At 36.4% G+C, this 13,806-nt stretch overlaps 1 protein-coding gene across 50 annotated transcripts in view; it reads left to right on the plus strand.

Annotated features, from left to right (window-relative positions):
- The window catches only part of NFIB (nuclear factor I B), a 452,087-nt gene that overhangs the window by 343,873 nt on the left and 94,408 nt on the right, over positions 1–13,806 (plus strand). For 42 of the 50 annotated variants that reach the window (XM_045373242.2, XM_045373244.2, XM_045373249.2 and 39 more), the window contains one exon: positions 12,115–12,168. The exons of 6 other annotated variants lie outside the window; for them this stretch is intronic. In XM_045373242.2, the coding sequence (XP_045229177.1) occupies positions 12,115–12,168 (54 nt within the window). Of the gene's footprint in view, positions 1–11,108; positions 11,237–12,114; positions 12,169–13,806 lie in introns of those variants that run through there. 2 more of the 50 variants (XM_065530517.1, XM_065530516.2) reach the window with 1 other exon arrangement.

The following is a 13,806-nucleotide window of genomic DNA, read 5'->3' on the forward strand; positions in this document are numbered from 1 at the left end:
TAATAATCAATTTGGAAAGTTAAACATTAGCCATATGTAGTGGTACGTGCAATGAAAATAATCTTTATGAGCTTGGGAGATGAGTCTGAGTAAAAAGCTTGAAGTTGGTCTGTGTTAAAATTTTGTCACATCTGGAAGGCATTGATGTCTAAGATTACATAGGTTTGATATCATTCAGGGTTAAGGCATATGGATGGGACATTATGCAGAACCTTGATTTTTTTCATACTCTTTGGATTTGGCTTAGGCATTTTTGAATCATAAGGAGTTGATTTGAATCTCTATTAAAGATAAAATGAGTAACAAGACAAAATGGGAGGAATTTTGAGCACCTGGTACACAGCTCTGGACCATTATACTCTCAGTTCTCTTCTTTAAAATGGATATAGCAAGTGAACATGCCCCTCATTATTTATTTTCCCATTTCCCAAATAACCATAGTAATGAGTAGTAGATTTCATGGTGGGCTTGTTATTCTTTATTATTCTTTGTTAGAATTATCTGCATTTTATTTTTTAATTTTTATTTATTTTTTTCAAGATAGGGTCTCACTCTGTCACTGAGGCTGGAGTGTAGTGGTGCAATCTCAGCTGATTGCAGCCTCAACCTCCAGGGCTCAAATAGTCCTCCCACCTCAGCCTCCCAAGTAGCTGGAACTACAGGCACCCACCGCTACGCCCAGCTAATTATTGTATTTTTAGTAGAGATGGAGTTTCACCATGTTGGCTAGGCTGATCTCGAACCTAGCCTGACCTCAGGTGATCCTCCCACCTCAGCCTCCCAAGTAGCTGGGACTACAGGCACCCACCACCATGCCCAGTTAATTATTGTATTTTTAGTAGAGATGGAATTTCATTATGTTGGCCAGGCTGGTCTTGAACTCCTGACCTCAGGTGATCCACCCACCTCAGCCTCCCGTAGTGTTGGGATTACAGGCATGTGCCACAGTGCCTGGCCAGGATTATCTGTATTTTAAACTGTTCCCTTAAAATGACTGTTTGAAAGAATATTGCCCCACAAAATGCCCTATCTTCATGTCTCTGTGAGCCTGTAAACTTTTCAAAGTTCTTTCAAACACATTATTTCATTTGTTAGAATATTCTTGACCTTCTGTTTTAAAAAAAGGGAAATCATGTTAGCTATTTTTTGTTTTTGTTTTATCAATGTAATTGAGTTCCTTTCTTTGCATGCGCAGTTTTGATTTGCAAGAGGAAGTTACTGTCTTCTCATTTGTTTCCTCATTTTATCCCTTTTCCAAAATGTTGGTTCAATGATGCATTATTCAAGTAGTTTTATTCCTGGTAAATTAGCTTTTGCCTTGAAAACATGAGGACAGAATTTCTTTGAACCACTTATAAAGGAACTGTTAGGACATTTAATACTATTATCTGCCACATCAGCAAGCTTCCTGTTCATCAAATGACTTATCTGATTTTTTCCTTCTAATATTATGATAAAGTTATTTTATGAACAGAAGCAATAATGAATACCCCACATACAAATCTACTTTACTTTGATAGAAAGTATGCTATGCGTCATCTTACTCTGTTATCCAGTTAATTGTTATGCATCTTGAGATTAAATATATACATTTATTTTTATATGAATATATTATCACAGACTTAAGAGCCATAATTTAATAATAAAACAAGGACTGGTTATTAATCACATGTAAGTAACGTAAGATATAAAAACCCATCCAGTTTCTTCTCTCTAAGCTCACATAATGATATAAACATAAACATTTTAATGATTTGGCAAAGTATCTTTTTAGCTAACATAATAGATAAATCTGTATCCAATTAAAAAATTTTTAGGAGCATATGCCTGTGAAAAAATGAGCAATTAAAAAATACGAATACAACTTTTTGGTCATTGAGTCAATCACTACATTTGTATTTGTAGAGAGGTTGTAGAAACTTAATAATTAGAATATGTGTAGATAATAAGCAAAAACTAAAAGTTATGCTTGGCATTACTGGCAGTTTGTTTGTAATTTAAGGAAGATGAACTGTTTTAAGTGCTACCAGTCATCATCTTGTTCTCTGTAAAACCGTGGTTAGTCATTCAACACATATTGATTGAGCATCTACTATGTGCCAGGAATAAGCTAGGGCAGTAAATAAGACTCACATGTTTCTTGACCTCATGGATTTTAAAATGTAGCAGAAGAGTTGCACTCTAACCCAGTCAGTCCTTCAATTACCTGTGTTGTCAGTGTTTGCAAGGGGCAGTGCAACCAACTAGGTGGGGATTTTGGTTTTTTTTTGGAGGAGGAGGAGTACTAATTAAACCTTAAAGTACATTAAATATATATATCTCATAGCCTTTTTCCACAAAAATACTTGTGCATATTTCACTGTTTTATGAAATTATTTTTTTCCTATTATTTCTAATTCCTTTGAAAACAACTAAGACTAAACTCTTACCTTTCCTTAACTAGTTGCGACTGGGCAAGATGAAAACTGATTCGTGCGTGAAATGGTTTGCTTAGGGTCAGCGTACAAGTGCTTGGCAGTTGCTGAATAGAACCCGGGAGTCCTGACTCTCCAGACAGTTTGGAGAGAACACGTCCTGCTCCCTGAGAAGAAAGATTGCCAATGAAATATTAGAAAGTCTTACGTCTGATTTTAACCTAGATACATTAAGTTTTGGGGAAAATACATGAAATGACATGGCACAGAGGGGTCATGTGTACACAGGAGTGTTGTATGTGTGGGATTTAGAATAATGCGTGAAGACTCCAGGATAAACCACATACGTAAGTCATGGTGCTAGGTAGTAACATAAATGCTGTTCAGGACTTTGGAGGTAAAACAGCACTTATTTTTCTATGCTTTCCTTTTAAGAGAAAAATTTAAGACTAATAGGATCATAAACATTGCATTTGGTTTATGTAGAAATTCTGCACTGATTTTTCAATTTGCCTCCATGATTATGTTCTTGAGTCTGATGACATTCTAGTTTTCATTTCCAGATTCCTATTTCACCAACATTTTCTTTGCACTACATACCTTGCTGTAAAATGCAGGTTTCTTGGTTTCCAAGGGGAAAAAAAATGTATATTACATAGTATAGCTGAAATCCAAAATGTTTTCCAGATGGAAAAGACAGAACATTCATCTCCTCTTTTCCTACTGGATCTGGCTGGGTTTTGGAAAGGACTTTATTATTTTCATGTGGCAAACTGCATTGGCAAATTGTTCCTCAAAGTACGCAGTGGCGTGTTCATCTAATATTATAAGATATGGGCAGCATTTATGAAAGATTATAAATCTTACAACTCTCTTCAGAAACTTAAAATACAGCTGGAAATGCTTTGCTTCCAACAAATATGCAATCTTCATAAAATTCGAAAAGAAATGTTTTGAATAAATAATGTTTTAGTTTATTTCTCTCTAGTGCGAGAGCTATTTCTTTTAGTCAAAATCATGCCATAAAGCTCTTCCCTCCACTACATTAGCACCCTTGCCTCTGTATATACATTATGCTGGTGCATTTAATATATATTTTTAAGTCTGCCAGATTGCTTTGCCTTGTTTTTAAAGATAGAAAACTGGATTTGCTCCCAGGGACTCTTTCCCTAACTCGACCAGTTTAAAAACTAAGCAAGGATTGAGTCAGTTAATTAATTTAAATAAGATTACAAATCAAAAACATATTATGTAATCTTGATTTAATTACCACATTTTATTTACTTAATTGAAAACACGCTGTAGAAAGCAATCCTGACAATGACCAGTACGGTGTTTTTGCATTCTATAGGTTAAAGCCTTCAAAAGCAAGAACTGTAGGTGATCCTGATTATGACGCTTGGTTCACTCAATCCCTAGATCAGTAGAAAGTCATTGAACTTAATCTTAGGGTGGGGCAGAAAGGTCAGATACGATTATCCTAGCTTCCCATTGTTGAGGGGGTGGGTTGGTGCTACTTAATGAAGTACCACAGCACTCTGGTCAGAGATGTTGGCAGGTTTAACGCTTTTTGTGCAGGGGTTTCATATTTGCAGGAGTTTCATTAGTAGTCCCCTGTGGTAGAATGGTTTGATTTGATTTTTTTTTTTGATATGTGATTTTTGATATATGATTTTTTTCCCACCTTAAATTTCAGTGGCCTATGTTTTTCAGTTAATTCCCTGTGGACAAATTTCAGTCTTGAGCCTTAACAAATCCTTATTTTAATCCGTGGGATATGACGCTTTGAACCTAATCTCCTTGTTAAGCCAAAAAGTGGCTCTTTAAAAGAAAGCTTAATGATAAAACAAGTGGAATGTTCAGGAACGAAATATCTACTCTCTTATTCTATAGTTTTCTTTGGTTAATGAAATTATTTTATCGTGAAGATCTTAACTGTAGCAACATCTTTTTAAACTATGCGTTTTGCTAAATCAAACATATATTTTAAAACCAATGTTAACCAACAGAAAGAGGGATCTGAAGATATAGGCCTTCAAATGTGAAATAGTAAATGGTTTAAAATATGCAGGAAACTGCATCTCCCAAATGTTATTTTGGTTCTGCCAAAATATTCAGAGAGGTCTAATTTCTCTTATTGCTCAGAACTGGGTTTAGGAGGAGTACAGATTCACTTTAAAAAAAAAAAAAAAAAAAAACAAGGTCAGGGATTCCATTAACAAAGCGATAAAGTTAAAACTTCCCATGTACAGCTTGTTAACCAAGTTTTGCAGTGAAGTGGACTCCAAATAATTTAATGCCCTGTTGAAAAGAGACAGAGAGACAGAAGCAGAGAGGGAGACAGGGAGATAAAGGAAGATGCAGGCACACACTCACACACACACGCACACACACACACACACAGAGAGAGAGAAGCATGGAGGGGGGGGGAGAGAGAGAGAGAGAGAGAGAGAAACCATTTCCCAAATATTTACATGCTTACGAGAGGCAAGGAAAACACTCAGTTTTCCTGTGTTCTTTCATTGTCTTATTTTAATACACATCTAATAGAAAATAAAATAATGTAAAACTATAATTTTGTGTCACCCAAAGCAATGAAGCAATCTTCCATTAAAACTGAAGCTGCCTAGTGTTTTAACTGTGCTGGAAAAAAAAAAAGCCAAATTATGTAATAAGAATTGTGATTATGGAAAGCTAATGTGCTATAAATCCCAAGGAATCAGTCATGGGAGACAGTAAACTGCAAAGGGTGTGGTAGAAAACTTTGGGCAGAGAGAGGGGAAGAGAGAGAAGAAGGTTTAACCCAAGGAGAATAGTTTGGTCTCCATTACCCTTAATAATATAGATGTTTTTGTTTTACCTTTTTTATTCTCCTACTATAAAATACATGCATTTGTATTCCTTCCCTCAAGCTTTTGTTTCTTACCTGTTACATCTTGTTTCTGGCATGCTATATACTTAATTGTAAAAATATACTGTTTTATTATATTATCAATTAATAATGTTTTAGAGAGAAAGAAAGAGACTGTTCTAAGCCTTAAAAAAATCTCATGGTATTCTTTCATTGACAATGGGCTATTTCTTCACCTGCTTAAGGCAAAGGACTATGACAAAGGGGCCCTTTATCACATGATGACTACGTTTAGTTCTAGCAAGAGGCTGTCTGTAGGTCAATAGGTTACAGTGTGGGTTTCATTTACTCCTCTGATATCCCTTGATATAAAAGCTATATTGTTATGGAATCATAGAGTTTTAGAGCCATAGGGGACCTGAAAACCCATCTTGTACAGCTCCTTCTTTGTACCAAAATCATTATAAATTAAAATTATGCTTCTCCAGTTATCTTTTTCTGTTGATCCTCAAGCTATGGTGTCAGAGAATAAAAAGAGTTCCTAAAAGAAGTTTAATCTAGGAGTAGAAAGTTTATGTATAAAGGTCATTAAAACTTTCTTGGCCCAGTGCTTGCAAAGTAGGGACCTGGATTTTCACCAAATGTTTCTTCTCTTTATAGGAGATCGACAAAAAATAATTTCTGACTCAAAGTAGTACGTCTTAGCCACCCTATCTTTTTCCAAATATTTCTTCAGGAAGTTGGGAAGTAGGACTGAGCCTTACATTAGACTGGGAGACTTAGCCCTGGGAATTGTGTGTCTGTTTCCCTGGCTTGCCACAAGAAATTTATCTGTTTGACTTCTAATGTGTGATTTTACACAGAGCGGTATGCTTTGTCTTTCTTTTTTGTGCACTTTCATAGTTTATAGACTGATGGTTTTCTGTTCATTTGACTTAACCAAATGTGCCAGGCCTTATCCCAAAGATTAGGGCTATATAAGGCTAAATAGGGCAGTACGCCTCGTGTCATATTGTTGAGGATCTAAAGGGGATGACCTCACCATGGGGGACTTCAGGGAGAAAAAAGGGGGAACATTATGCACAGACTTGGAGACATCAAATGCAGGAGACACACAAGGAACCAAAAGGCTCAGTATGACCCAGGTGCTGATGGAGGCCAGATCAAGGTGCCATGAATGGCATACTAGTTTCAGAATATATGTAAAGGTTTTAGCAGATGTTTAGCTTAATCAGTTTTGGGTCTTATAAAGATCATCTTGGTAAAGGAGTGAAATATGTCTTAGAAAGGTGGGAAATCAGGTCATTTTTTCATGGCATTGTTCCTAAGGTCACCTTCTTTTGATATCTTTTATGATATGACTTTGCCGACCCTTCCTAGGAATCATCTGTTCCCTCTTGATTTGTGTATTTTTTTATTTGTATATTTCTGTCTCTTCAGGCAGCCTCTGAACTTTACATGGCATAGAGTGTGTATTCTTTTTTAAAAACAATATTTAAAGATCATTATTGCAAATTAAATATAAATTTAATAAGCATTATGGAGCACTTACTGTGTTCCAAACATTACCAAGTGTTTGGAATACATGAGCCAATCTTGGCTCACTGCAACCTGCACCTCCCAGGTTCAAGCGATTCTCATGTCTCAGCCTCTCAAGTAGCTGGGATTACAGGTGTGTGCCACCACACCCAGCTACTTTTTTGTATTTTTTGGTAGAGACAGGGTTTCACCATGTTGACCAGGCTGGTGTTGAACTCCTGACTTCAAGCAATCTGCCTGCCTTGGCCTCCAAAAGTGCTGGAATTTACAGGCATGAGCATAAATCTTAATTGATTTACATTTGAATGATGCTTACATTAATGACCTACAAAAAAATCTTTGACAGTTTTGATGATTTATCTACCTCAGATCGTTGCAGTGTATCTACTCCAGAAAGTTAGTGCTCAGTAAGAAATACTTTACAGGCTATTATTTATTTATTGTCATATATATTTAACACACATCTTATAGAGCTTCCACCAGATTGTCCAGAAAACATTAGAATTTCCTTTGCTTGATGGAGACAATCCAAACTAAATTTGATTTATAGAATTGGCCTCTCTTTAAGACATCAATTAGTGTATAGAGTTCAGTGATACTAATGATTACTTCCAACTTAGATATAGAAAGTAGCTAAAGGCTTAAGAAAAAGATTCTTGAATGTATTGGTGAATAGTTGGAAGGGTGAGGGAAGTTAGGGGAAGATAAGTTTCCCAGAAACAGTTAAACTACTGAAAAGTCATTTGGCTGTGCATTATTTTAGGATTGCATCATAACAATTCAAGAAGTATTGTGTCTGAATAGGCTGCCCATATAGAGAACAGAAGTTTTAATAGTTGCTTTGTAACTTTGGACAAGCTGTTTGATCACTTACGTATCCTAGGATCTTCCGTAAAATTGGGTCATTAGAAAAAACTGCTCACTCCTCGGGTAAAGCTTAGATATTGGAAGAGCCACCAGAGATTGACTGCTTTTTACAAAAGGAGTGTACAAAAGGATTGAAAAGTTGGTAAGGGTCCTGCATGTATATGAACCTTTTCTTGTGCTTGGAGAATCTTTAACCTGGAGAGGAAGGAACTGATTACGTTTAAAAGATAATAATTTAGAAGTAACTTCATTACCTTTTTTTTTTTTTTCAGAAGAATAAACATATGTTTAATCCACATTTAAAGAATGGGGAACATGAAACTTTCATAAATATGTAATACAAAATTTATTTCAGTTCAACATTATGCCCAGTCAAGTCAGAAAGAGACAACGCAGAAATGTAGAAAATAGAGATTGAGATCAAGGAAGAGAAAATGAGAGGTGGAAGGGAATGAGGGAGGACTGGTTTTGGTTGGCTGCCTTCAAAAACTCCTCTCTTTTTCTCGACTGCATCAGAATCTTTCCAGACACTAAACTGGGCGTGGTGGCTCACACATGTAATCTCAGCACTTTGGGAGGCCAAAGTGGGTGGATCACTTCAGGCCAGGAGTTCGAGTCCAGCCTGGCCAACATGGTGAAACCCCGTCTCTACCAAAAAGTACAAATATTACCTGGGTATAGTGGTGTGCGCCTGTAGTCCTAGCTACTCGGGAAGCTGAAGCACAAGAATCGCTTGAACCCAGGAGGTGGAGGCTTCAGTGAGCTGAGATAGTGCTACTGGACTCCAGCCTGGGTGACAGAGCAAGACTCTGTCTCAAAAAAAAAAAAAAAAAAAATTTTCCACACACTATACCCAGTATGCTGGGCAGCTCACAACTCTTAGCAGCCTTGTTCCTCAAAGACTTTAGCCTTCTGGAAGGTAATTTTCATCAACTGGCTGCTATCTACTGCCTTTTGAGCATGACAGCTCCTAAAAGCCTTGAAGCAGCAGTGGGCTCCTCCCTTTTGGGGAGTGAGGGATGAAAGCATTTACACAGGACTTCTCAGGTGGACGCACGCTTCTCCATGCTTAGTCAACCCACCAGTCATTTTTTAGATGCTTGTGTTGGGATGGACTGAACTTAGTTATGTCCCTTTTCTCCCTTTCTTCCTAAAAGTTAGTTATCATTAAGCATAGAGCCACATTAAAATGATTACTTTTTTTCATTTTAATAATGTTTAAACCATTAAATATATTAATCATTTTTAATGTGGCTCTATGCTTAATATTAATGATGTCTTTTATTTACTGATAGTATAGACTGTGTCTGACTCAATGCTTTTGGTGCTTAATATGATATAATCTTGCAATGATTTTACAAGGTAGATAATATTATTGCAGTTTTCAAGATCCAGACTCCAAGACACTTAAGAGTAAGTAATTTTGTACAAGATCATGCCGCTAGTGAGGGACAGAGCCAGGCTTCACTATAACATATTAAGTACACACACGCGCACACACACACACACACACACACACACACACACACACACACAGAGAGAGGTTGGGGGTGTTGAGCAAAGTGATGGAAGTGGTTAAATAAAACCTTTGGGTATAGAGTAATTTGACCTAGGTGGTGAATTGGAAGGGGTTTAGATGTGGTCTGAATAATTCTTTCTCTGAAGTCAACCACAATAACAGTTCATTTTTGGTTTCTCTGCCAACCGCGACTCCCTGGTTACTTCCTTTTCCAGCAGTTGGAATTAAGTGACCAATATAAGGTGACATAAGAGTTAAGAGTAGATTATAGTGTTAGAATTTGCAGTCTGAAAAGTAAATGCTCTGTCATTTGCTCACTGAGAAGGCTCTCTCCTATGTTTCTGGGACACAGTATACCCTGTTTTATTTCATGAGAGGGCATGAGCTTTGGCGTATGAAGGAAAGTCTGTCATTGTGTGCCAGTAAACAGCAGATCATTTTAGAAAGTGGAATTGCTACAAAAAGCAAATGTGTGCCTCAAATTTAGGGTCTACTTCAGCTTTCCCTCAAATGCTTGTGGGTTTTTTAGTAAGTATATTTTTTCAGTCAAAGAAGTTGGTCTGCAATTGTTGGAAATGAGAAGAAAAAATAATTTACAGCAGAAAAGAATAGAGTTTCTCAAGTGGGATGTTGTGGTAACAGGGGGTGCCATTGTTCTAGCTGGATGCTTTCTTAAGAATGGAAGAGACTTTCATTCTTTTCTCTGTTGGACCCAAATTTTAGCAACAGATGATGGAAAAGAGTTTTGTGGCACCATTTTGAAGTTGCTGTAACTAAACAGGCTAAGGCTCATGCAGAGAGTCTACAACTCCGAAATGAGGCGACTGCTGCAACGAAGTGAGAACTTTAACTATCTCAGGTTTCATCACAAGCGTGGCATTAGCGACGCCGAGGGATGCATGTCTAGACCTTCGTAAGAGTGAGACAGCTTTGGAGGGAAAATAAAACATAGGGAGGCTCTGGTCAGTGGGTGGATTATACATAAGTAGGAATTCCTAAAACGTGTTAGAATCACTTGAGAAATTAAACTGGAATGTAGTATCAATGCTGAGAGACATTTGTCAGAGGGACTCAAGGGAAAAATAGCTGATGCTGTAGCAAAAAGTTACGATTTATCATTTTTATTTAGCTATCATACTCCAGGCCTGGAAAGTGGCCCATATTGTACCACTTTTTTATAGGAATGTAGAACGAAGAAGATTGATCTTCTAATTTATAAGTCACTGAATCTTGCCTTGATTTCACAAAAGTAATAAGAGGACTTCATGGGAGATGGGATTTTTAGAGTATTCTCAGCTCTCTGACAGTCTTCAGGAGACTCGAGCCAGATGAAGAGCGGTCATTTCTAGTTTCTTTACTTTCATTTTGAGAAATCAGGAAACAATTGGAGGAAAATGTGGGAATCACTAAATATGCTTGCTAAGATTTCATGAGATCTGTTCTAGAATAAAACCAAAAAGACAATTAAGGAAATGGGATGAAGGGGTAAAATTCTGATCTCAGCATTATATCTAAGCTAACAGGCACGAGGCAAAGGGCAGAAATAAATAACCAGGTTTTATATGAGAAGAAACTAACAGGATGTTCTTACATTTAATAGTAGAAGCAGCAGTTTCAGTGTGTTAATCACTTACCTGGAAGGACAGAATAACTCTGATGAAAAAGCCAGCATATGATTTTCCTGCTTAACCAAATCACTTTCTTGGCTCGAGTATAATGGCAAGGTTTGGGGGAAGAGACTTGTCAGTATATGGCAGTATATGACAGAACTGTCATTTGTGCCCCACCTATCAAATTTTGTTGAAATTCATTATCAAGTTCAAAATTGCCTTTTCTAGGCAAGCAAAGAGGCTGCTGGAGCTGAGCCATCCATTCCTCTGGCGTTTACTGCAAGCCTAGTGCGTTCACAGCCATGAACAGCACACTGAGGAAGACACAAAAGAAGTAGACAGAATCTCTGCCTCTGCTTAGGAATATGCAATTTAGTTGGGGAGACAAAACTTAAATGCTAGAACCAATAAAAGAAGATTACAAAGCAACTTGCAAGTAAGTGTATAATAATATGGGCAAATGACACAGATAAATGCAGAGGGGACAAGGAGGGAAGAGGAGTGAGCAAAACACAACAGTGTCAGATCAGTCCAGAAAGGCATGTTGCCTAACAGTTTTATATCTTCCACGTTTCTTTCTGTAGCATCGATGAGAAATAATACGGGGTAGGAAATTCAGATATACGACATTGATCTCTTCCTCCTTATCTGCAAAGTCTGTCCATCTGTCATGGTTGGAAATTAAATTGATCCAACCATTTGCTCTCCACAAAGCCATGTTGGTTTCTACCTAGTAATTTATGCTTTTCTTGGTGTTTGCAAATCGATTGCTATTATGGGATGTAGACAAATCTGGGCCTGGATCCAGTAGGTTGGGGGATTATTGGAGTGGGTATGTGTACTTGTGTGTGAAATCCTGGAAAAGCGGACTCTCATTTCTGTGTATTTTACTCATTGAATAAAAACATACTTTCAGGCTTTTAAATGCATGTTTAATTACACTCAGATTGCATTTTTAAGAGAATATATCTGCTTTATTTCATATTGCTACTGGCAGGCCTCAGTATTTGCCTAACCTTCAAACCATCTTCAGTGGCTTTGTAGCCAGATCTTTTGTTTCAAAAAACCTTTGCTCTAGCCCAAGAAAACCGTAGACCAATACTTGTCTTTTCCTTTTGACATAGAAATATGTATATGCATTTATCTAGTTGGATGAGTAAAATGTTTCTATCAAAAGGCTTGGGAAAGCATATTTTATTTAAAGCACTCACCTTCATTTTTATACCTTAAACATTTTTTTTCAAGTCCCTTGAGGATTGTGAAATTCTTTCAAAACAAATTGAAAAGAAAACATTTTCTGTGATTTCTTTACAGATTCTGGACAATCAGGAAGTCCAAGCCACAATGATCCTGCCAAGAATCCTCCAGGTAAATATGTGTTCCAGGACGTTTGCAATCTGACATTGTTGGAGAACAAAGGTACCACTGTATAGATAAACACCCCATAATTGGTCAGCTGCCTATTTTGTTCTGGCAGGCAGGTATGATCGGGACAAGATGTGATTGTGCTTAGGCCCTTTGCAGTGGCAAATACTTTTATATTGGCGTCATCAGTATTTACCTGATCACCAATGTTTTAATTTTTGTTGGTGTTTCTTTGAAAATAAATATGCATATATTTTAGTTGTATATCTTTTAGGTGCTAAAATAATTGCTGTTTGAAAAGCCAATGAGTCTTTTAATCTTTCTTTTAAAACTCATAAGAAAATGTAAACATTTTCATACTGTAATTATAGTTTATCAACTCTCATTACTTTAAAAGGGGGTTGGGGGTGGGAGTGGTTGGTTATGTTTTCACTGAAGGATTTTTGCAAGACATTTTATTCCATAAGGTTTTTATTGGATCTCCAGAATCAGGAAATAATGAAAGCAGGAATTTTTTTTCTGTAGCGTAAGGTATCCCAAATACCCTCTTTGTTTTCAGAAGTTGTTCCAGATCTGAAAATGGGCTTTTATAACTTGGCTGTCTTCATATAGCTCTGAACATACAGCATTTTGCTTTTGATTTAGGAGCCGTGTTTTTTCTCATGAGATAAAACTAGCACAAGGAGTTTTTCATTATTAAAAGAATGTGAATTATATTGGTGACTTTAGTAAAAGAGTGCTCTAAGAATAAACTAACAAAAACAAAACCAAACACAAAAAGCCCGAACCAGCTACACATGCCCCCCATCTCCCCAAACAATCTCATGTATCTTTTCATTGAAAATAAACCAAAAAGTTCATACGAAGTAATAGGAAAAGTTTCCTCAGGTAGACTTAGTTTTTAGGTCCTCCATCGTTTGATCTTCCTGGAAGTTGTGCTTAGCTAATATGAGGCTGAAATACCAGAAGAACCTCAAAATTGCAAGAAAATATATCAGACCAATTTTGTCTTAACATGATTTTAGAAAGATACAGCAAGTAGATATACAAGTAAAAATGCAAAATCAAAACAGACTGTATTTTTCTGAGTCCTGTCTATATTGTTTATTTTAGAAAAATTATCTTTTTCCAAATACTTATTAATTCTGTATTGTACAAAATCATATTGTTGACAAAAGTAGGATACACTTCAAAGATAAAAATTCCTAATTAAACACGTTTAAAAATGTATGCTAAGTTGATTTGTCATTTTCTTCATAAATCATTTAAATATTACTATACATTGAGAGCAAAACATTAAAAATGAACAATTTAAAATGTAATTCCCAGTTAAATTTATTTTATTTTGTTGGGTGTGAATGGAGGATTGATATTATTTTAGTTATCTTTCCAAAAAGAATGTTTAGAATATAATACATTTCGTCAAAAATTTTCTGAAATTCAGAGTATTTCATTAACTTACAGGGTCTTTTAACTTTACAAATATTTTTTCCTGTTTAATTAACTGATATTTTCCTTGTGTTGCATGGTAGACAAAATGAATTTTATCCGAACATTTTTTAAAAGTCTCCTTACTCATCTTACAAACAATGAGGTGGGAGTAGAGGGGAACCTTTGGTGGAAAAAGAGTTGATAGCTATT

Source organism: Macaca fascicularis, chromosome 15 (assembly GCF_037993035.2).
Source record: "Macaca fascicularis isolate 582-1 chromosome 15, T2T-MFA8v1.1".
In the NCBI taxonomy this organism is placed as follows: domain Eukaryota; kingdom Metazoa; phylum Chordata; class Mammalia; order Primates; family Cercopithecidae; genus Macaca; species Macaca fascicularis.